The 24,579-nt window shown below is 47.5% G+C and overlaps 1 protein-coding gene across 2 annotated transcripts; it reads left to right on the forward strand.

The window, feature by feature from the left end:
* Nucleotides 1-3,098: 3,098 nt before the first annotated feature.
* LOC133103888 (olfactory receptor 10AC1-like) lies at nucleotides 3,099-22,830 on the forward strand. 2 transcript variants are annotated; one of them, XM_061209483.1, is made up of 7 exons: nucleotides 3,099-3,326; nucleotides 13,568-13,712; nucleotides 15,881-16,122; nucleotides 16,775-16,861; nucleotides 18,012-21,234; nucleotides 22,057-22,237; nucleotides 22,618-22,830. In XM_061209483.1, exons 3-5 carry the CDS (start codon nucleotides 16,096-16,098, stop codon nucleotides 18,648-18,650), a joined length of 753 nt encoding a protein of 250 aa, XP_061065466.1. In that variant the 5' UTR covers nucleotides 3,099-3,326; nucleotides 13,568-13,712; nucleotides 15,881-16,095; the 3' UTR covers nucleotides 18,651-21,234; nucleotides 22,057-22,237; nucleotides 22,618-22,830. The 2 variants fall into 2 exon arrangements, with proteins under 2 accessions (XP_061065466.1, XP_061065467.1); XM_061209484.1 differs by having other exon boundaries at nucleotides 3,099-3,272.
* The last annotated feature ends 1,749 nt before the right edge of the window (nucleotides 22,831-24,579 follow it).

Genomic DNA, 24,579 nt, shown 5'->3' on the forward strand with positions numbered 1-24,579 from the left:
TTCATCCCACCACCTCCAGAGAATGGTGCCAAAACTACAATCATTTGCCCGCAGAATCTGCAGGATGCAGCATCTAACCTTCCCCCAAACCTACCAACCAGCCTGTGACAGGCTTATCTCCACTCGGCCTGAAAACCTGCAACACGGAATTTATTATTTTTTAAAGAGGGTTAAACCCCAAGGATAAAGGGAACATAAAAAGAGTTGAAAGAAGGAACTTCTCTGGTGGTCCAGTGGTTGACTCCATGCTCCACTGCAAGGGGCGCAGGTTTGGTCCCTGGTCGGGGAACAAGGATCCCACGTGCCTCTCCCTTCGGCCGGGGGCGGGGCGGGGCGGGGCGGGGCGGGGCGTGGGGGGGGGAGAGTTGAAAGCAGAAGAGAGAGGTCCACACCATGTTAGAAGAACAAGGATGTGCTGATGGGCATTGCCTGAACCGAGCAAACAGGACGGGAGCGTAAGTTCCTGCAGAAGTTAAGAGCAGAGGAGAGGGCTCAGGAGTTGGGGGACCCAGGGACCTAGTGGGCAGGGATGAGGAGTGAGGCTGATAACAGGAGGGCTGGATAAACTGAGTGGAGAGCAGTGAGACGTCAGGACCCCCTCAAACCCTGCACGGACACTCGCCCCAGCCTAAGATGGAAGAGAAAGCGGCCCTGCGCTTGGCGGTGGTGGCACAGGTGAAGGACCCGAGTGAAGACAGGGCCTTCACGGGAAAGCCGCACGCCCAACAGTGAGACCACGACCGCCCCCTTCCACGGCTCGGCTCCTCAGCGGAGAGCACCCTCGCCCGTCGCGCCCGGCAGGAGAGCGCAGGATTCTCCGTGGACAACCCGGCCCACGCGGGGAAGCCGGCTGCAGCGGGAGCGCCGCGTCCCCGGGGAACGTGCGGGCAGCCCTGCCCTCTGGCGGCAGCGCTCGGAACTGCACCGCCAACTCGCGTTCTTTCCTCCCGGAACGGGGCCGCTCTGTGTGGGGACCTGGGGACACCCCCAGTCATAAGCGCCCTGTGGGCTACTAGTCTAATGAGGAGACAGACAACACTTTGATGGAAAACAATTACTGCTGTGAAGGGAGCAAGGGTCTCAGGGAGGTGATAGGGAGGGACCGTCTGAAGACCAGGGACGTTTGATGTGGTTTGAAGGATGGCCTCTGGGTTCCGGGGGCTGATCTTTGTCCCCAGGGCTACCCAGGCTGGGGAGCAGAGGTTTTAGCCGGGCTCCCCATTCTGGTCTCCTCCTCCTCCTCGTCCCAGGCTCTGAGTGCTGGGCTGTGGGCCCCCTGGTGTTGGGGCCTCTGGGCTGCCGCTGCCTGGGGCCTGGGTTCGTCTTCCTCAGAAAGGTTTGAGGGGTTCGGGTCTGGGTCCCCGGCTCTGAGCGCTTGGGTCCCGACCAGGGGTTCTGAGCTCAGGTTCCCTCGGGCTGAGCCCCAGGGGCAGGTACGGATGGAAGGTGGCGGCCGGGGTATGCTGGGACCAGCAGGCTCGGTCTGCGTGGCAGGAGCCGTGGGTGGGGCAGCCAGTTCATTCGCACGACCACCTCGCCCTCCCGTGTAGAGCCTGGCCTGTGCCTGCAAATTCTGGGGGCAGGGGGAGGGGGAGGGGCCCTTGAAGCCACACGAGGGCGACCCACAAGGGTTCTTCCTCCACAGGACCTGCCCCCGGGATCCCTGGTTTTACCCACCCACCCGAGTTGGTCCCCAACGAGAGTGCTTCTGCCCGGTGTCCGCTGGAGCCAAGAAAAGGAGACTAAAGTTCCGTTCAGAAGCACAGAAAAGCTTTATTCTTTGATCAAAGAATGGAGAGGTGTGAGCTCGGGGTCTAGGGTACCTGCCCTCACCAAGAAGCTGAAAGGCCAGGGTAGGGGCTGCTTTGTAGGGTTCTTGCAGTGGCGGGATGGGGGGAGGGGTGGTCGCAGCTGTGCTGCTCACGGCTCCAGATTGCACTCTTTTACACTGGGAACTCTGGTCTGAAGTGCCAGGTGCCACACCTCAGCCCGCAGCACCCTGTGAGCAAGTGAAACTAGACTAAGCACAGAGGGGGAAAAAAAAGTTAGACTTTATTTTATTACCCAGATTCTATTTTTATTTCCCAGGAATTGTTAATGGGCTTTTGCTGGTGACACTTGTGATGCCGACCCGGGTCCTTGGACCCTTTAATCAACAGAAATTTTTAAGAGGCCAGAAGAGGAATTCAGGCAAAGCTTTATCGGGATTCACGCTGCAGCACGAGGGAGTGAAAACAAGTAACCGGTGCCCTTGCTTGCTCTCCAAGGAGGGTGGGCTGGTTCCTGAAATGGGATGAGGGTGGGGCAGGATCGGTGGGTCTGCCGGAGAGGCGGCGGCTTAGGTGGTCTGCCCACCCCCTTGGTGGTGCAGGGATCATACCCTGATTTTGCTCCAGGCACCTCAGAAGTGGCAGTTGGTTTGTGGCCTTTTTGTATCTCATTGTTCCTAATTTGCCCCATTTGCGCATGCCTGCAGTTATTTTTAGTCCCTTATAGTTTCTTTGTGTTCTGTTGCTTGAGGAGACCTTTGTCCAGGCGCCAGCGCTGCAGCAGCGGGTCCCAGCCTAGCTCCCTTGAGTCTGGGGAAAGCAGGAGCTGAGCTCAGGGTCTTGGGGAGAGTGTTTTGTTTGCCCAAGGCACAGCAAGTCAAACAGTGAGGAGTGAGGTGCACAGCAAAGAAAACGTTTGTTCATTCAGGAGGCCAACAGGTGAGAACAGGAGAACAAATCTCAACCCGCCTCCCTGAAGGGGAGGGGCTCAGGATATTTACGGAATAAAGCTGCCACGTGGGGAGTCACCTGGGGAAAGGTGATTGGAGATAAGAAAACTGTGAGGTAACTGTAGTTCTGCGCAGGCTAAGCTAAGCTACAGGCTTCTTCATGGAAGGAGAAGGGCGGCTCCAGCACGTTCTGAGGGTGGAGTTCTCGACCCTCTGACGTCAGAAGGCCATACATCAGCTGCTCGCGCATGCCCAGGTGGGGGGGGGGGGTCAGTGGTCTCAACCAGTCTTAACCGGCTCAAGCTCGAACTAGACGCTGCTGACTTAAAGTTTCTGAAAAACAACTTGGGCAAACATTGTTTAGGCCACTTGGAGGACATGCAAGTTTTTTGTAGCAACAGTTAAAGCAAGCTTGATGCTGACGTCAGTACAGTTCATTATTTATTAAGCAAGTTATAGCTTAATGGATCTGATGACTGCTCTCAGTTTCAAAAGGAGTGGACCCTCTTCTCACTGATGCCATGGACCAGCCCTAAGACAGACGGAGATGGAGGTGAGAGTTCCAGACTCAGGACCTGTGTCCAGGAGACCCCTGTGTCACCCCCAGGTCAGTCTGCCCTGGAGAGAATTCTAGAGCCCCTGGAAGGGATGGACTGGGCTGGGGGCTGAGGAGAGTGGCGGTGTCCCTCTGGGAAGCGTGGGGAAGAATTGGGAGCCCAAGGAGGCCCCTCCAGCTGGAGAACATTCACAGTTCAGGAGTAAAGCAGGCTGACCCCGTCCAGCCCTGACTCTGGAGAAGCAGGGTAAGGTCCGGTGTTGGAGGATGGGTGTGAAATGGAGGACAGAGTGCAGGCACAGACACCTGGCTCCCGTCCTCCCCCAACATAGTCTCTGCTGAAATGTGACTGCTCCCTTCTCAAATGCGGGGTCTCCATTTCCCCATCTGCAAAATGGGAACAGGAGTAGCACCTCCCACAAGAGGGGGCTCCCCATCCTCTTGGACTGCTATGTTTGTTTCATAAAGTTTTTTTTTTTAAAATAAATTTATTTATTTATTTATGGCTGCGTTGGGTCTTCGTTGCTGCACGCAGGCTTTCTCTAGTTGTGTTGAGTGGGGGCTACTCTTCATTGTGGTGCGCGGGCCTCATTGCGGTGGCTTCTCTTGTTGCGGAGCACGGGTTCTAAGCGCACGGGCTTCAGTAGTCGTGGCTCACGGGCTCTAAAGCGCAGGCTCAGTAGTTGTGGCACGCGGGCTTAGTTGCTCCGCGGCATGTGGGATATTCCCGGACCAGGGCTCAAACCTGTACCCCCTGCATTGGCAGGCTGATTCTTAACCACTGCGCCACCAGGGAAGTCCCGGGCTGCTATGTTTGATGGGAGCGTGGAGCCTGGGCATGTGAAGAAGGGGTGTCCTAACCAACTTTTATAGATGTTATCATAGATGATTAGGCATCTGCTGATCACAGGGCCAAACTACTGGCCAAAGGTGTTTTGTGGTTTGGCTCTTGTGGGCATACAGGGCACGATGTGTCTCTGGTTTGGGGGGACGGGGGACGTTGAGTAATGAACCCTGTTAATAAATTTCCAGAGCCTTCCTTGGGGGCTTCCTGAGGACCCCTGGAGGAGGTGCCTCCACTCCCCCACCCCCTAACCCATGAACAGCGCAGAGCCCCACCCTCTGGTGGCAAAGTGTGGAGTTGCGTTTTCCCAGCATCTTTCCACGTTGACCCATTTGGCAAAAGCCCTTCCTCTGTCCTCCGGGCTGGGAGGACTATGCTCCCTCTCTAATCTAATAAAGTCTCTGACCCAAAGGGCTCCACCAGGCGAACGTGAAATTTGAGAGGCCAGTTTGTAGGGACAGGTACCACGTTTCATTCCAGAAAGCTACAGTCCCACCAGCTGTGTGTGAGAAACCCCACTGGCCCACTCCAGATTTAGAAACTTAAAAAATTTTTTGCCAATATTTTTGCAAAAGCAAAATATTTTAATTTTTTTTACTTATTGAATCAAGGGTAAATTTGAGGGAATGAGCACTTCCAGAAATGGAAAAATAAGGACCTCTGAAAATCTTTTATAAAAGCAACAAAAACATTGGCAAAAATTGTCAAAATCTATCAATAGTTTTCCAGAACTTTGGAATTTAGCCAAAGGCTTGCAACAATTTGGAGTTTTTTTCAAGAAAATGGCTGAATATCTATGAGAACAGTGAACTTTGGGGCACTTTAACTTGCACTATTTCCATCCCCCTCTCCCCAGCTTTGTGGCGGCCTTGAAAACTTATGGCCGCAGAAACACAGTAGCTGTGAAAACCAGCAGCCTAGTTGCCACTGGAGGGGACCAAATGGGTTTGAAGCTCCTGAAAAGCCTCATCCCTAGAGCATTGTCAATATTTGACCTGTATGGCGATGCCTTGGAAAGCTCCATTCACAGGAATTGTCTTTATTTGCCCTGATTAAGAGCTGACTCTGAGAGTAAAGGTCTATCCCCTGGGCATTTGTCAAAAACAATCAGTGGCCATTGATTAACATTATAGCTATCTGAGGTGATATCAGTTAGGGCAAACAAGAGGCTGGCCACAAAACTTACAAGGAAAATTTCGGGAATGAGAAGCCTGTGTGGGGCTTTGAAAGGATCTGATGTATTTTGCCAGGGATCTAGAAGATCATGCCCATGCATAGGACTGTGCATATGCCCAAGAAAAACCTTAGACAGCTTTAATCTCTCACATCTGGCTGGCCTTGAGCTGCTGAGCAAGCAGGGAGTGCCGGCTAAGGCAGAGTTGTCGACTGCTGGGACCTTGAAGGTGGTCCTAACACACAGGGGCCCCTTGGTAAAGCCTGGGAGACTTACTGGTTTAAGGCATGTAAGGAAACCTCTGTCCCATCATTAACTGAAAGCTAAAATAACTGAGCAGAGCCTTCACACAAAAAGAATACAGACTTTAGGGACTTCCCTGGCAGTCCAGTGGTTAGGACTCTGAGCTTCCAAGGCAGGGGCTGTGGGTTCAATCCCTGGTCAGGGAACTAAGATCCTACATGCCATGTGGCACAACAGTTTGGAGTTTTTTGTTTTTTTAAAGAAAATGGGAATACAGATTTTATAGAATTAGTCAAAGAAAATAAGCACAACAAAGGACAAAAACAAACTGAGGAGGGAAAAGGGAATCTGATTACTAGAGGTGTATATTATTTAAAATGTTCAGTTTTATGAAAAAAGGGGGGGGAGACATGCAAAGAAACAGAAAAGTGTGGCTCATACACAGAAAATAAAAAAGCGGTTCATAGAAACTGGTCCCGAGAAAGCCCAGATGTTGTATTTTCTAGACAAAGACTTTAAATAAGCCATTAAAAATATGTTCAAATAAGGAAATTACAAAACCTGTGTTGATGGGCTTATAAGATGTAATTTGTATGACAAAAATAGCACAAAGGAGGAGCAGGTATATTGTAGGAGTGTTTTTGTGTACTGTCGAATTAGGTTGGTAGTAATCCAAGCTAGACTGTTTTAAATTAAGATTTTTTAAAAAAATAAATTTATTTATTTATTTTTGGCTGTGTTGGGTCTTTTTTGCTGTGCACGGGCTTTCTCTAGTTGGAGCGAGCGGGGACTACTCTTCGTTGCGGTGCGCGGGCTTCTCATTGCGGTGGCTTCTCTTTGTTGCGGAGCACAGGCTCTAGGCACACGGGCTTTAGTAGTTGTGGCACTCGGGCTCAGTAGTTGTGGCTCGCGGGCTCTAGAGCGCAGGCTCAGTAGTTGTGGTGCACGGGCTTAGTTGCTCTGTGGCATGTGGGATCTTCCCGGACCAAGGATCGAACCTGTGTCCCCTGCATTGGCAGGCAGATTCTTAACTGCTGTGCCACCAGGGAAGTCCCTAAATTAAGATGTTATTTGTAAGTTACAAATGATCCCTGACGTACTGTGGTTTGACTTACAATTTTCTGATTTTACGATGGTGTGAAAGCAATACACATTCAGCAGAATTTTGAATTTTGATCTTTTCCCAGGCTAGCAACATGCAGCGTGAGACTGGGCAGTGGTGGTGAGCCACAGCTCCAGTCAGCCACGCAATTGCAGTCATGAGGGTAAGCAACCAATATACACTTACAACCATTCTAGACACGTACAACCCTTATGTTTTTCACTTTCAGAATAGTATTCAATCAATTACATGAGATATTCAGCACTTTATTATAAAAGAGGCTTTGTGTTAGATGATTTTGCCCAACTGTAAGCTAATGTAAGTGTTCTGAGCCCGTTTAAGGTAGGCTAGACTAAGCTATGATGTTCAGTAGGTTGGGTGTATTAAACACATTTTCGACTTACAATAATTTCAATTTAGGATGGGTTTATCAGGAGTAACCCCATCAAAAAACATCTGTATAACTCAATAGCATTTTGAGTGCCATATGTATCACTGTACTGCAACATTTTTTAAAAAAACAGCTCAGGATATTGTCATGTTTCGTATTTCCCAGGTGGCTCCGGGGACCTAGTCCTGTTTCCTATGTCGCTGGTGGCTCCGGGAATGTGGTCATGCTTACTATATCCCAGTGGCTCCTGGGATATAGATCCAGTTTGTAAAACAAGAAAAGTATATTTTAAATACTTTTAAGACTTAGTGGAGCAAAGATTATTTTGTTATTGATTTAGGTGTCAAAGTATTGTGTTTATTATGTAATGACACCATAGCTATGCTAAATACAATAACGTCGACATTACCGGACTAAACACTCATTGCAGTGTTCCCAATTCACAGGAAGCATAAGTAAGAAAAATTAGAAAGTTTTAAAGAGAATAACTTAACACCAGAGTTTCTTCACAAAAATAAAAAGTTAAAATGAGGCTGCAGCTAAACTAAGTTTCTGAGTGGCCCATTTATTCGCCAAGCAAGGAAAACCACTTACTAATGGTGAGTGAATTAAATCCTAATAGAGGCAGCTGAAAAAATATGTACAGAGAAAATAAACACGTTCTAAAATTTTTAGTTTTTTTGGTCTTTGAAAAATTGAGGTCATTGATAGCAACATCAGTAGTCAATTCTAAAACAAGACAAGTGATTTTGAGGGATTTTCCTTGTCTTTTGATGAGTTGATAGTTGTTGCTAATAATGCTCAGTTCATTGATTTGTTTGAAAAGCAAGTTTGAAATGATCGAAGAATTAGCCTCTATGAATAGCAAGGAGCAACTACAGGTTAGAATATTTTCAAAGAACATGAAGTTCAGAAGAGCCGATGAAGTTCACAGTTGACACTACTGTTTTATAACATATGATAGGTTGAAATATTTTTCAAAAAGTACCTACTGATAAATAATGCAATTAATAACTGTAGACTTTAATTGGATTATTTGTTTGCTTGTTTTCGATATTGAGTTGTATGAGCTGTCAGTATATTTTGGAAAATAACTTCTTGATGGTTGTATCTTTTGCAGATATTTTCTCCCAGTCCATAGGTTGTATTTTCATTTTGTTTATGATGTCCTTTGCTGTGCAAAAGCTTTTAAGTTTGATTGTGTCCCATTTGTTGATTTTTGTTTTTATTTCTTTTGTCTTGGGAGACTTGCTACGATTTATGTCAGAGACTGTTTTGCCTGTGTTCTCCTCTAGGAGTTTTATGGTGTCATGTCTTATTTTTAGGTCTTTAAACCATTTTGAGTTTATTTTTGTATATGGTGTGAGGGAATATTCTGACTTCATTGATTTACATGAGGCTGTCCAGCTTTCCCAATACCACTTGCTGAGGAGAGTATCTTTTCTCTATTGTATATTCTTGCCTCTTTTCTTGAAGATTAATTGACCATAGGTGTGTGGGTTTAATTCTGGGCTCTCTAGTCTGTTCCATTGATCTATATGTCTGTTTTTATGTCAATACCATGCTGTTTTGATTACTGTAGTCTTGTAGTACTGTCTGAAGTCTGGGAGGGTTATGCCTCCAGCTTTGTTCTTTTTCCTCAAGGTTGCTTTGGAAATTCTGAGTCGTTTGTGGTTCCATATAAATTTTAGGAATATTTGTTCTAGTTCTGTGAAAAATGTAATGGGTATTTTGATAGGGATTGCATTAAATCTGTAGATTGCTTTCAGTAGTATGGCCATTTAACAAGAATTAATTAATATTAATTCTTTCAATCCAAGAGCATGAGATATCTTTCCATTTGTTTGAATCATCTTTAATTTCCCTTATTAACGTTTTATAGTTCTCAGCATATAAATCTTTTACCTCCTTGGTCAGGTTTATTCCTAGGTGTTTTTTGATGCAATTTTAAATGCATGGGATATCTTTCCATTTGTTTGAATCATCTTTAATTTCCTTTATTAATGTTTTATAGTTCTTAGTATATAAATCTTTTACCTCCTTGGTCAGGTTTATTCCTAGGTGTTTTTTGATGCAATTTTAAATGGGATTTTTTTTTACTTTCTCTTTCTGATATCTCATTGTTAGTATCAAGAAATGCAGCAGATTTCTGTATAATAATCTTGTATCCTGCTACCTTGTGAATTCATTTATTGGTTCTAATAGTTTTTGTGTGGAGTCTTTAGGGTTTTCTATATAGAGTATCATGTCATCTTCATAAAATGGCAATTTTACCTCTTCCCTTCAAGTTCAGATACCTTTTATTTCTTTTTCTTGTCTGATTGTTGTGGCGAAGACTTCCAATACAATGTTGAATAGAAGTGGTAAGATAGGATATCCTTGTCTTGTTCCAGAATTTAGTGGGAAGGCTTTCAGCTTTTCACTGTTGAGTATTTATTGGCTATGGGTTTGACTTATATTTTCACAAGCTTTGTACATTTGTCAGGCTAAGCCTTTTTCTGCTCTACAGATATTTTTGCCAACATCAATTGCAACACATCTTAGAAGATTTACTGCAGGTAATGAATTCTTTCAGCTTTTTTACATCCATAAATTTTTTAAAATTTGTCATCTTTTTTGAAAGGTATTTTCACTGGGTACAGATTTTTTTGTGTGTGCTTTAAAGATGTTGCTCCACTGTCTTCAGCCTTGCATTGTTTATGACAGGAAGTTGGCTGTCACTCCTATATTTATTATTCTGTGTATCATGTATCTTTTTATTTAGATATTTTTATATTTTCTTTTTGTCACTGATTTAAAGCTGTTTCATTGTTTTCTTCATATTTCTTGTGCTTGGGGTTTGTTGAGCTTCTTGGATCTGTGGATTTAATTTTTATTACATTTTGAAATTTATTTAGTTCTTTTCTTTTTCTTTTCATTTTGGATAGTTTCTATGGCAATATCTTCAAGTTCACGAGTCTCTTCTGCATTGTCTAATCCACTGTTAATCCCATCCAGTGTATTTGTCACTAGGACATGGTTGTTTTCTCCTATACAAGTTTCATTTTTCATCTTTTTTTATATATGCCATGTTCCTCCTAAACATGTCCTATCTTTCCTCTAGCTTCATGAACATATGGAATACAGTTATAATAACTGTTGTAATGTTCTTGTCTACTAAATCTATCATCTGTGTTGTTTCTGGGTTGGTTCTGATTGATTTTTCACCTCATTATGGATCATATTTTCCTGCTTCTTTGCATACCAGGTAATTTTTTATTGCAGGTAAGGTGTTACAGAAAGATAGCTTGTCCTTATTCTCCACAGCTAAACTCTCAAGATTTTCTGGTGAATCTACAAGCCACTGAAATTGTTTTCTCTGATACCACTCATCAATCCATCTAAAGACAGATTGTTCTGACTTCCTTGCTAATTTACAGCTAATCAGTGTACCTGAAAAAAAAAAGTGCAAACAAGAATCACTGTTCCAAGACTGTCTGTAGCATTTATTCTTTCCTTTCTCTCTCTGTCTTTTTTTTTTTTTTCAGGCGTGCCATCTGGCTTGCAGGATCTTAGTTTCCTGACCAAGGATCAAACCCAGGCGCCCAGTGGTGGAAGCTCAGAGTCCTAACCACTGGACCACTAGGGAATTCCCCTTTCTCTCTCTTTTATTAAAATTTTGGTGGGTTTTTTTTAGTTACTTAGAAGTCAACCCATGGTTTTGGTCTCCATTGTATACAAGTAAACAGCATGCTGATAGTTAACTATTTGTCTTTAAGTTTTTCTTTGATGTCAGACACAAAAGAATATGTACTTTAGAGTTCAAAGACAAGCAAAACTAATATAACGTGCTAAAAAACAGAATACTGTTTTCCTTTAGGGAAGAGGGAGGGCAACAGTAGGAAGGGGAATGAGGAGGGTTCCTGGAATTCTGGTAATATTCTATTTTATCACTTTGTGAAAATTCACTCAACTCTACCATTATTTTGTGCACTTTTCTGTAGGTCTATTATATATCAATTGTAATGTATATTTTAAATGATGGCTAACATGTGGTAAAAATAAAATAAAATAAAATTAGATTCATATACCTCATTTTATAGGATAAATTGCATATGGATTAAACATTTAACTATTTTTTTATTTTTTAAAAATCAACCATATATGTTTAAGAAGAAAACATAGGCAAACAAGTTTTCATTTTGATTATAGGGAGTCTTTCAGGTATGACACACAACTCAGAAGCTATAAAAGAAAATATTGATAAATCTGACTGCATTGAAATGACACGATTCTCCATGACAAAACCCACTGTAAACAACATCAGAAGACAAATAGCAAACCAGGAAAAAGATCCACAATTTCTGTTACAAAGTTTTATTCCTTTAATATGTACGTTAAAAACTACTTATAGGGACTTCGCTGGTGGTGTGTGTGTGCTCTCAAGAGGAAGGGGAGGGACTTCCCTGGTGGCACAGTGGTTAAGAATCCACCCACCAATACAGGGGACACGGGTTCGAGCCCTGGTCCGGGAAGATCCCACATGCCGCGGAGCAACTAAGCCTGTGTGCCACAACTACTGAGCCTGCGCTCTAGAGCCGCAAGCCACAACTACTGAAGCCCGTGTGCCTAGAGCCCGTGCTCCGCAACAAGAGAAGCCACCGCAATGAGAAGCCTGCAAACCACAAGGAAGAGTAGCCCCCACTCGCCGCAACTAGAGAAAAGCCCGCGTGCAGCAACGAAGACCCAATGCAGCCAAAAATTTAAAAATAAATAAATAAATTTTTAAAAAAACATGAAAAGGTCAACCACTCATAGAGAAGTACAAATTAAAATTATACTGAGACACTGCATTTCTACCAAATTATCTATGACAAAACAATCTAATAACACTGTGAAGGTGTAGAGAAACAGGTATTTTCATGTATTCCAGATGGGAGCACAAAGCGCTACAATAACTATGGAGAATAAAATGTCAGTTACTAACAAAATAACTTAAAAATTTTTAAATGCACAGATCCTTTGACCTATTAATTGCCTAGGTGCCAAATACCATATGGATGAGGATAGTTATTGCAGTATCAATTGTAATAGCCGAAGACCAGAAACCGTCTAAAGGTCCTTCAACAGGGACTTGTTAAATAAATTATGGCAAGATGATAAAATAGCATGTGATACAACGCGATAAAAGAACAAGGACACTCTTCGTTGCGCTGAGGCCCTACAAGCGAGTCGGAGACTGCATGGCAGAGTAGCTAAAAGCTTGCGCGCACACCTAAGTCCAAAACCAACCTCCCCACTCAGTAGCTGTGCAAACGTGGAAAAGTTACTCCACATCTTTATGCTTTAATGGGGATAATAATCCTCACATCTTTATTGTGAGGATTGAATGGATCAGTATTTTTGTATCACCATAGAGCAGGGTATGGTAGCTACTTTACACTACTTAAGTGTTCAGTAAACTAAAAATTTACCAATATAGAATGATTCCCAAGATATGCTACTAAATGAAAGAAGACATATACATAATAGTTTGGGGACAGTGCTCATATTTTGTCAATTAAAAAGCAAATCACACATACACACACACACACACGCATGTGTATGTACCTAGAATATCTCTGTAGGGAGAAATACGAACCTGATAAAAATCTGTTGCCTCTGGGTGAGTTTGGAGTCAGGGTTCTTGGCGACAGACTATACTTTTCTACCCTTTGAAATTTGAACCAGGTATTTTGTATTTTAAAAAAGAAATAAAATGAACACTTAAAGTAGACTGTTACAAAGAATATGTAGCAATGTGGAAAATGTGTATAATTCAATATTAAATAGGAACAGCAGGATAGGAAACCGTATATTCTGCAATGCTATGATTTTCTCTGCAAATAGGCAATGAGAACGCAGAAATCTGTGTTGTTGGGTTTTGTTGTCCAGCACTTTTGATGCTGAACATGTGATGATGGTGGTGATGGTGATGGTGAGGATGAGGATGAGGATGTTTACCCCCACCAACTACACCAGTCAGTCCTTCCTGAGATCTTCAGTCTCCTGGCCACCCCTTGGTTCAAACTCTGGGGAAATGTGGAGAGAGCAGGAACTTTCCTCTCTTCTCTCCAGGGAGCTGTCTCCCAACCTGCTTTGTGCTGTTCATTCCCCCGGGTTCAAGTTTACCCCCAGCTCTTGCTGCAGACTGTCTCTTTATCACTTGAGGGCAGTGGCTTCCTATCCCCGTTGCCCAGAAGTTTCAGAATCTCCCAGGATATCCCAGTTCAGGGTCCCAAGTTCCCCTCCAGCCCCCAGCCTTCTGAGACCATCAAGTTCCTTAGGTACCACAGTGGGGGGAGAAGATTACTAATGAGGCCGTGGGGCTTTGGATCCTGCCCGACCCTTAAGTGGGCCCTAGGAAACCTATTAAGTGACTGTTTTCTTACTGAGAGTCCCTGGGAACAGAAGCTGGAAGATGATGGGAGAAGAGGGGGAATGAGGTGGTGGAGTCTGTGGGCTTCCACAGACTACGCTTCTACGGTCCACACTGCTACTTTATTATTTTTATTCACAGAGAAGCTGGTGTTTGATCTCGGTCTTGAAGAATGAGTAGACTTCCAGGTGGGGAAAGGACATTCTGACATGGAGAAGGATGCATGAGGTCAGGGAGAAAGGAGTGACCGGGGCACATGCAGGTCGCTCTGCGGCTTGCCAGTAAGGTGAGGGTGAGGCCAGAAAGGTAAGCTGGGTCCATGTTGTGATGGTTGGAACGTGCACTTCTTCCAACCAGAATTCAAGCCACCTTCTCCTCAACCCAGACTGGATCTCTCCCTTCTCAGGAGTCATTGCTAAGACTCTGTTCCCTCCAGGATCGGAGGGTGGGCAATGCACCCAGCCAACCGAGGAGCTAAGGGTTGAATTCGGCTGGAATTTGGGGTCTGGATGTCTCCTCTAAATGAATCTCCACATTCTGGTCTCCTTTTTCCTGGGACGCCATAGAAGATGGTGCCTTGTGGGTGTAGGTCGCGGGGGCTGAGTGCAGAGCTCGTGCTAGAATTCACCGACTCAAATCCACGTTTGCAGTAGAGAGGAAACCTGGGAGGAGGGAGTCTGAGGTCCAGAAGGCTCGGGGGACGTAGGGGATTCTCTGTCTCTCTTTGTCTCTCTCTGTCTGTCTCTGTCTCTCTCCATTCCTCCATCTCTTTCTCTCTGTTTCTCTCTGTGTGTGTGTCTGTCTCTATCTCTGTCTCTCTCCTTCTTTCCCTCTCTTTCTTTCTGTCTCTCTGTCAGCCCAGAGCCTGGTGAACCACCTGCGCTGGGGACGCTGCCGAGCAACAGGTGTCTTCACCGCCAACCCATCTGCCGCCTCAGCAGGTGCGGCCCTTCCCGTTTCTGGTCGTGCGTCTCATTCTGTTCCTGCCTCTTTGCCTCTGAGTCTGCTGCTCCCTCTCTCTTCAGTCCCTTTCTGTTTCCCCTCATTTGGGGGTGGGGGGGACCGACAGGTGAGAGAGACCCAGAGAAGAGCGGGCTCCCTCACTTAAGAGCACAGACTTTGGAACCAGCCAGACCTGGGGACAAACCCTGATTCAGGGGGATACTGGGTGACGCCTTCCGTGGGTCAGTTTCTCCAAGTCTTGGCTTCCTCACCTGTAAATTAACCGTGATGATGACGCCTACAACTCCATAGTGGGATCACAAAGATTAAATAATACTGTGCACGCAGAGCACTGGGGACACGCCTGCCCCTCGTGAGGACTCGACAAATAGCAGTGATAGCGGCCCCGCAGTGGTGGTGGTTTCGATGCTGTTCCCTGGCTCCCATCGGTGTGTAGAGGGAATGGTGTGGAGGCCTGTGGGGCAGTGCCGGTGAAGAGCGAGAGGCAGAGGCAGCGTCTCTGGACCGCTTTACAGGAGCCAGTGGTGGGAGAGCCGGGGCGAGGGGCTGGGGAAGAGAGGCACAGGCGCCAGCTTGCCGGCGTTCTGGGTCTTGGAATCAGAGCAGACAGGAGAGGTGCTGCTGACCTATGGCGAGTGCTGCCGCGCTGGTCCACACATGGCCTCTCCTCGCTCCACTGCTTATTCGATCTCTCCAGGTGACTCTCCATCCAGGGCAGAATGTACCAAATACACAGGCAGCAGGAAACAAGCGAAAGGACTAAGCATGTCTTGATATTTTGGTATTTTTCATTCAGTAACACCTCCTATAGCAGGGGGTGCTGGGCCAGACACCTGCCCCACATTATTTCTCTCCATCATTAAAACCATCCTCTGGGGTCGGGGAGGCTGCTGATGCTGTCAAAGGTTAAAAACTCTCTCCGAGCTCTCTCCGCTGGCCAGTGAGAGCTGAGACGGGAAAGCCGGTGTGTGCCCCTGAGCCATCCTGGCTGCAAGAGGACAGAGGAACTAGACCGTTGTATCTTGGGGTGCTTTCGGGAGCCACAGAGAAAAGAGGTGACTCGGGCAGTATCACAGACAGGACCAGAAACCAAACCTCCTTACTCAGCCCCCCAACATCCCTATTGTCTGAGCACTGCCCCCCAAAATTGAATGATGAGGCAGAACACATCCAAAAATGCACTGTGCACTTGTGTGAAAACAGACGCACAAACCCACAGGTGTAGCTAGAAAGGGCTGTGTTGATATGTGCACTGGCCTAAGGCCCGTCTAAGATCCATACATCGACATCTGCTGTTTCCTTTACTGATTCTAAATTAAACTGACCTCTTGCAGCTTCCTTACGGACTCCTAAAACATCAAAATATCCTTTGAAAATGGTTTAGCTTGGGAGTAAAAGCATAAGTACAAACACAACTTTTGATAGAATCATAAAATATCAGAATTGGAAGAAACTTTCAAGGTCATCTGGTCCAACTCTCTTATGTTACAGGTAAGGAAACAGGCAGTGGTGCCTCATGACCGGCTAGTGGATGGTCAAGGGTTTCATGGTTCACAGCGCAGCGGCTATTGGTGCATATTCTATAACATGACCTCAGCGCAGGAGGAGAGGAACCATCGGTTAACTATGAAGGGACAGCTCAAGGGATGCTGGAATGTCCACATCAGCATCAGCATCAGCCTGATCTGGCAGTTTGACGTGTGTCGATGGATGTCCGCTATGTTGTTATGCGTGTAAGTGCCTTGAAGCAGTGATTGGCCCCAGCCGGATAGGGCTCCTTAGGAAAGGTCAGCTTGAATTAGCTTTCGAAGGAGTGACATTTTCAGGATCAGAGTGTACGGAGAGAGAGAAGAATGTGTCTCTTGTTGAGTGAATTAAGGGGATGGCAGGACAATTGACCTTTGATGGCTGGATGGAGAGATGAACATGATTCTAGTAGGGTGTTTTTGGGGGGGCATTGACCCTGAAGATGATTGACTGCATGTACCCCATCTGAGATTGACGGCAACGTGGATTTTAAATGCCCAGGAGCATTTTAGGGGAGGAGCCCACAGAAGTTGCGGCAGTTGGCTGTTGTGAAGGGGCGGGGCCTCTGAGGCTCCAGGGCCAGAAACCCAGGTTAGGGACATAATAGGGACACTGAGAGGAGGCATATATGTGGGAGAAATGAGGATTGAGTAACTCCTTCACTTACGGTCATTCCGCGAACAACAAGTGCGACTCAGATCTTTGGTTCCAGGAGGCTGAATTTAGTGGCGTTGCCATAATAACCGTGGAATGAGAGGATGACACGAAGCCTGCCTGGGGGACAGGAGTCTTTACCCAGGATGTGGCTTGTAAGTTCCGCCTTGGAGGAGGAACAGAACTTCCCATTTTTTTCGGTAGATAATACCGGAACTCCAGGGGATCCGACGAGCAGGATGTGAAGCTGGGCATCGTGCTGTGCTGAGGACTTTGGACTTAAACCTGAAGGTAAGGAAGGGAGAGTTAAGCAAAGAATTGGTATCCATCCTTTAGAAGGGTTGTTCCTGTTGGTGGTATGAAAAAGCGGTTAGACGGAAGCAGCTGGGAGCAGGAGGGCCAGGTAGGATCTGCTGTGGTCATTCAGGAAAGAGAAAGCAGGAGTCATGGGAGAAACGAGCCTCTGGAGGCTGTAGATGTGCCCAGCAGGACATGGTGCCCTGTTGTACTTGAAGGAGCAGGAGAGGGAACTCACCTGCCATGCCTTCCTGGTTTCCAATTTTGGCACTCGGCAAGCTCCTCCCACAGAAGGAGGGGAAGTTTGGGGTGGAAAGAATGCATTTAGTTCAGGACTGGTTGGATTGGAAGTGTCGGTGGAAATGCAGCTAAGAGAAGGGAGTGGGTCGTGAGAGAGATGTAGGGCTTAAGTCACGGAAGAGGATGCTATCATTCAGGAAGGTGGCTGCTCATCATAACGTGGAGGGGGTGGACCATCTTCCCTGGTCATTTTTTTTCCTGTAACTGAGCCCAAGAGGCACAGGCCCCGGAGTACCATGGGTTTGTCCTGAATCCAGCCAAGAGGAAGAAATGGAAAATAAATACAAGAGAAAACAAAGGCCGGAGTAGGTAGGAGAGGAGCACACGAGTCTATCTGCGAAGAGCTGGGAGCTGTGGTCTCCCCCAGGGGTGCCAAGTGCAGGGGAAGAAGGAGGAGCCTCTGTGAGCCGGAGACGCTAGTGCTACTCAGGGTCGGCCAGCAGAAATGGGGACCCCTTCAGCCCTCTTCTGGGGTTCAGCCCCCACCCCACCCCACCGTTGTCATCACTACAGGCTGGAACCCGGGAGGCCGGGCTCCTTGGTGCGGCCGGTGTGAAGGCTGGCCAGAACTTCAGGGTGGTGGACAGGCGTGACGGAGACACCTGGGTCCCTGGAATGCACGGGGCGCAGGAGGCTGGAAGGGAGAATGGGCAGTGGCTCCGAACATCTCAGTTCCTGAAAGATGTTGGGCTGCAGGAGATGAGGGGTAGAAAATACTGGACTGGGGAGAAAGCGCTGAAGCCCTGGGAAGGGTGGCGGGAGGGGAAGCTACGGGTGGGCCAGGGAAGGCTGGGCGCAGGGTTCCGGGCCAAGGAGAGGCAGAGGCCCTGACGCTCCTCTCCAGGCTGCGCGTCCATCCTCCACCAGGCCCCGACACGAGCCACTGGCCCACGTCAAACTGGACCGCCCCACAGGAGTTTGTAATCCTGGGCTTCTCCGGGCGGCCCCTGGGGCCCCGGGTGCTGCCCTTCGCCCTCCTCCTGCCACTCGGTTTGGCCACACTGGCAGGAAACCTGCTGATCCAGGGCCTGGCTGTGGTGGACGCCGCCCAGCACCCACCACGTACTTCTTCCTGCGGGCCCTGTCTGCCGAGGAGGCGGCCTACACGCCGGTGCTGACTCTGCGCGCGCTGGCCGGCCTCCTCCTGCCGCCTGGGGGCCACCCAGATGGGCCTCTTTGTGGCTCCGGCTGCCTGCTGCTGGCGGCCATGGCCCTGGGCCACTACCCGGCCGTCTGCCGCCCTCGGCTCACAACTGCGGGGCTCTGCTGGTGCCTTCTCGCCGCCTGCTGTGTTGGGGGCTCTCTCCTGGCCTTGGGCCTCACCACAGCCATCTTCCAGCTGCCCTTCCGCCATGGGGGCTTAGTCCACCACGTCTTCTGCGACCTCCCGGCCGTGTTGGTGTTGGCCTCCGGGAACCGGGACCTGCAGGAGCACGTCCTGCTGGCGGCCTGCCTGCTGCTGCCGGTGCTGCCTCTGGACTGATGCTCTTTCCTACGCCAGGGTGCTGCTGGTCATCCTGGGGGGTTGCTGGGGCCGCGGGCCACCGCAAGGCCTTCAACACGGTGGCGTCCCATCTCACGGTGGCCTGGCCATGCTCCACGACGGCTGCGCCACGGCCATGTACGCCAGGCCCCTGAGCAGCCACTCCCTGGAGGAGGACAGCCTGGTCTCATTCATCTACATCAACCTCACGCCCCTGCTCTACCTGGCCATCTACACGCTGCAGAACCGGGACGTGCAGGGGGCACTGCAGCGGGTGGTCGGCCCCAGGACACCAGGCGCCCTCCACCAGGCTGACGTCACTGAATGCTGGATGCCAGGTGGAGTCTGTTCTGAAATCTCTCCACCACCCCCGAATGGAAACCTCACATTCCAGAACCATCTGTGACTCCCCGAAGCCTACTGGACACAACCTGGGTGCAGCAGACAAGGACTCCAAAATCAGGCTCCTGCCTGGTTCTTTGCTTCTATTGACTTTTTTTTTTTTTTGATGTGGACCATTTTTAAAGTCTTTTTTAAAGTCTTTTATGTTTTTGGTTTTTTGGCCGTGAGCTATGTGGGATCTTAGCTCCCCGACCAGGGATCGAACCCACACCCCCTGCACTGGAAGGTGAAGTCTTAACCACTGGACCACAGAGAAGTTCCTCTATTGACATTTTGAGCTGGAGAGTTCTCTCTGGTGGGGGGGGGGGGATTGTCCTGTGCATTGTAGGGCACTTAGCTGCACCCCTTGTCTCCACCCAGGAGATGCCAGTAGCACACACCACTCCCCCATCCAAGTTGTGATGATCAAAAGTGTCACCAGACATTGCCAAACATCCCCTGGGGACAGAATCACCCCTGCTTGAGAACCACCGCTCTGAATCATAGCCACACAGACTCTTTTGAAGAGGAGTGAGTAAGGGGTCTATGGCAGCACTGTTTATAATAGACAAAAACTGGAAATTATCCAAACGTTCATGAACATAGAAGAGATACAAACAGCTTGTGGCCTATTCATGCAATGGAATACTACACAGCAATGAAAAAGAATGAACTACTGCTACTGGCAAAAAAATAAGGACCACCCAGATGTAATACTGAGTGTAAGAAGCAAGACACAAAGAACACTTCTGGATGCTTCCATTGAAATAAAGGCCAATGACAAACTCATCTGTGGCGGTTGATGTCATCACAGTGGTTAACTGGGGGAAGGGTTTGAATTGACAGAGGGTACAGGGAGGTTGCCTGGGTACTGGAAACGTTCTATATCTTGACTTGGGTGGTGGTTACATGGGTGTATGTATGTGCAAAACTTCACGGGGATGCATCCTTAAGATCCGTGTAGTTTGTTGTACGTGAAATGAACTGTGGCTGGTTCAAGCTATTCACAAAGTAAGACAAGCCTTCAAATCATCATGCCTTCACTCATGCTGCTTTTTGCCCCGGTACACTCTGTTTCCACTTATGAAAATCCCTTGTATTATTCAGTGATCAGTCTAGATACTGTACCTGCTGTAGGCTGAAGGTGTCTCCACCCAAATTCACATGTTGAAATCTAATCCCCATTATTAGTTTGTTATTAGGGGGTGGGGTCTCTAGAAGTGATTAGGTCATGAAGGTGGAGCCCTCCTGAATGGAATTAGTGCCCTTATGAAAGAGGCCCGGAAGAGGTCCCTTGCCCCTTCTGCCCTGTGAGGACCCAACAAGAAAGCAGCTGTCTACGAGCCCGGAAGCAAGTTGTCACCACACTGAAGCTGGCAGCACCTTGATCTTGGACTTCCAGCCTCCAGAACTGTGAGAGATACATTTCTGTTGTTTATAAGCCTCCAGCTCTATGGTATTCTGTTGTAGTAGCCCAAACAGACTGAAATGGCACCCTTTCCTTCCTCCTCTCAGTTACAACAGTTGTCACTCTAAAATGTAATTTTAGCATCTGCTTCACTTCCCAATCACCTACCCACTCCCCCACTCCCCCACTTCCCCACTCACAATTAGGCTGTGAGCCCCATAAAGCCAGATTGCCGATCCTGTTCTTACATTTTAAGATCCATGACCCTGGCTGTTCTTAATAAATGTTTGTTGGAGGAATAAGCCATAGACAAGCTCTGAGTTCTTTTGGGGTCGCACACACTGGCTGTAGGGCGGGGACACAGCTCTCGAGTCCTGCCAAGGACAAGAATCTCTAAGACTGACTCCTCTTTGGGGTCTTAGAGCATCAGAGCTGGCTGTGAAAACCTCAGCTGGGCAGCTTGGACCCAACTTTCCAATGCAGGGAGCCTTAGAAGCAACGCGTTTGTGTCTTGACATAATAAACTGCATTCGGAAAACTTGATAGCTCTGCTTGTACCCCCAAGGCCAGGGTCCCAGATTCCGTGAGAGGGAACTTTTCCTAAAAATGCCTCCTGAAGGGTCGGTCAGGAACTAGAAGTCTTAGAGCCAGGATCCGTGCTGGTAAATACTGCCTACCTAACCTCCTGGCTGGAGAAATCGCACGTCTACGAAAACTGATTCGAAGGCGGGGGAGAATTGATCTGTGCAGGCAACGTGGGACACCAGAATGACTATCAGCTGCCTCAGAAATCTTGTGAGTCTGTTTCTGTTTTTCAGATAAGTTCATTTGCATTATTTTTTTAGATTCCACATATAAGCGATATCATATGGTATTTGTCTTTCTCTGTCTGGCTTACTTCACTTAGTATGATCATCTCTAGATTATAGAAAACAAACTTAGGGTTACCAATGGGGAAAGCGAGGGAGGGATAAATTAGGAGTTTGGGATTAACAGATACACACTACTATATATAAAATAGGCAACCAACAAGGACCTACTGTATAGCACAAGGAACTATTCTCAATTTTTTAAAAATTTATTTTTGGCTGCGTTGGGTCTCCGTTGCTGCGCGCAGTCCTTCTCTAGGTATGCAGGCTGTTGCTCCGCGGCACGTGGGATCTTCCCGGTCCAGAGCTTGAACCCGTGTCCCCTGCATTGACAGGGGGACTCTTAACCACTGCACCACCAGGGAAGTCCCTATACTCAATATTTTATAATAACCTATAAGGGAAAAGAATCTGAAAAAGGATAGATTCGTAAGTATAACTGAATCACTTTGCTATACACCTGAAACTAACACAACATTGTAAACCAACTATACTTCAATTTAAAAAAGAAAGACAGGAGGAAGAGACAGAAAAAAAAAAAGAAATCTCGTGAAAGGGGGTCTCTGTCCATCTGTCTGTGCCGTCTTTGTTCTTACCTTCTGCTTCTCCCTGAGGCTGGTGCCGAGGCACACAGGAAGCCCCCCGTCAATTCCTCCCCAAATCCTACAGCTATGAGGAAGTCCTCACTCAAGAGACACTTAGGGCTGGCAGTCTAACAGGCCTGGTATCTGTGGTTGATTTGTTCCAGCGCATCTCCTGAGACCGGGTGAGGCCTGAGGGCCACCAGCAATCCTATTATCCACACTGTACATGATTGAGAGTGATGACCACAACCAAAGAAACCTTTGCATTTGACCACCTGGTGGGGAGCCTTGGTGGGAGCTGTCAGGTTGCTGAGCACAGGTGGCTGCAGCTGCTTTGGCGTTGAGGTAAGTCAGGGTAGAGGCCCAGCCTGCATCTTCTGATGGTGGCCCTCCATCCCCAGGTTCTTTTAAAAGGTTATGCAGGGAATTCCCTGGCAGTGGTTAGGACTCCACGCTTCCACTGCAGGGGGCACGGGTTCGATCCCTGGTCGGGGAACTAAAATCCCGCATGGCGTGGCATTTTGGGTCTTCGGCCGAATTCTGTGGTGGGGAGTAGCAGCTCCGGGCCAGGTTTAGACACTTTCAACGGCTGACTGGCCCCTTTTCTCTCCCTCCTGCTGTACAAAGTCTTTCAAAATATTTTGAGTCTTGAGACGCATCGTTTCAAGTTTCAGTTTATTTATTTATTGAGAGATAACTGACACATAACATCATATTGGTTTCAGGTGTACAACACAATGATTTGCGATTTGTGTACATTGCAAAATGATCACCGTGATGACTGTAGTGAACATCACTTCATGTAATTGCCAAATTTTATTTTCTTGTGATGAGAACTTTCAAGATTCACTCACTCAGCAACTTTCGAAGATGCAATACAGTTTCAAGTTTCAGCTTCTAATTCTCTATTACCTGCCACCCTGACAACTGACTTGGCCTTGAGGATGTTACCATAAAGGTCTGCAGTGGAATCCCAGGCAGCCGGACTCATAGGTAGCTGCTTCCCCTCAGGGTGTCCCAATCAGCCTCACTAGGATCGGGCTCACCCCCACCAGCGCAGAGGCAGCAGGATCACCGGAGCTGGGACCTCGGAGCCTAGAACCAGCGCTTTGGTGAGTCGGTGGTGGCTGCGTGCTCGTGGCAGGGTGCATCTCAGCCCTCACCTGCCCCGACAGGACCTTTCGGAAACCGTGGCCAAGTCTCCTAACAGTCGGCAGCTGGGTCTGTGCCTGGAGTGGGGAAATACACCCAAAGTCTAACACCCACTGGGGGAGTTCACCCTCTGCGGGGTGGCAACGGGTGGGAGACACTTCCACAGCCCGTTGGCCAGCCAAAGGCATTTCTCCACCAGCCAATTGCAAGACTCTACCATCCTGTTCCCATCTGTGAAGACTTCATGAAATTAACACTTGTTAAGTGGAGCACAGGGTGCAGGACGATGAGTGGGTTCAGCAACAGACCACAGAGAAGTCGAAATAGGCAAGTTTATTACTCACAGGGCCTGGACCAAGCACACAGCATGCCTGGAGGGGCCCCAGGGGAGGTCAAGGCAGAGTGCAGACAGGGACTGGACTTGGCACACATCCCTTTATTAGGGTCCACGGGGGGAGTGCTCTGGGGTTGCTAGGTTAGGACCAGATCGGTCAATCCAAACCCAAAGAGCAGGGTTTTGGTAAGCTCACGGGGGTCCTGGCTAAGGGGCGCGTAAAGCTTACAGGCACTGGGAGGCAGGTGAGCTACTGATCACAAGGGCTGCAGGGTAGTCACACCAGGGACTTACATCTGCTTGTGGCCGAGCGGCTGCTATAGGGCATGTCCTTGCACAAGGGGCTAGTGTCAGCTTAAGGTCCCGCAGCCATCTGACCAAACACGATGGATGACGAGGCAGCAATACTAGAGAGCAGCTTAGCTAAACTCTGACGGGCTAAACTCTGGACGGATATACATCGAGTACATCTAGATGTGAACTTATTTTTAGTTATTCAGCTAGGCATATATTGCATGTCTATATATGCATATATATACACATATATATTGCACACACATATGCATGTTAATGCACATCTTTTCTTAAATCTGAGCCAATATATCTTTGAATATTTACTTTTCTTCCGTTTTTTCATTTTGTCTTTCAGGAGCTCCTGTTTGCTCTTCTCTCTCTCTCTTTTTTGTTTTTTTTTTGTTTTTTTGGGGGGGTTTTTTTTGGCCGTGCTTTGCAGCGTGCGGGAATCTTAGTTCCCTGACCAGGGATCGAACCCGTGCCCCCTGCAGTGGAAGCTTGGAGTCTTAACCACTGGACGCCAGGGAAGTCCCTGCTCTTCTCATTTTTATGTCTCTTCCCCCATTCTTTCACATTTTCCACCTCTCTATATACTGAATTCTGTGAATTGGCTTATAGCTCTGCCTTCCTGTTCCCATTTTCTTCAGCTGAGTATAATCTACTGTTTGACATGTAGAATATTTTAACATTGAGTTTTAAATTTCAGTGACTATATTTTTCATTTCTAGATACCCTATGTGGTTCTTTTTCCAAATAAGCCAGTTATCTTTCTTTGTGTCTTTGCTTTCATGCAGTTTTGATTTTTTGTTTTTCATCATTTTTCAAGACAGTCATTTTTATAGAATTTCAGATTTTTCTATCACCTTAAAAGACTTGAGGTTTTTATTTTGTTAAAATGTCTGTTGAC

Source organism: Eubalaena glacialis, chromosome 13, assembly GCF_028564815.1.
Source record: "Eubalaena glacialis isolate mEubGla1 chromosome 13, mEubGla1.1.hap2.+ XY, whole genome shotgun sequence".
In the NCBI taxonomy this organism is placed as follows: domain Eukaryota; kingdom Metazoa; phylum Chordata; class Mammalia; order Artiodactyla; family Balaenidae; genus Eubalaena; species Eubalaena glacialis.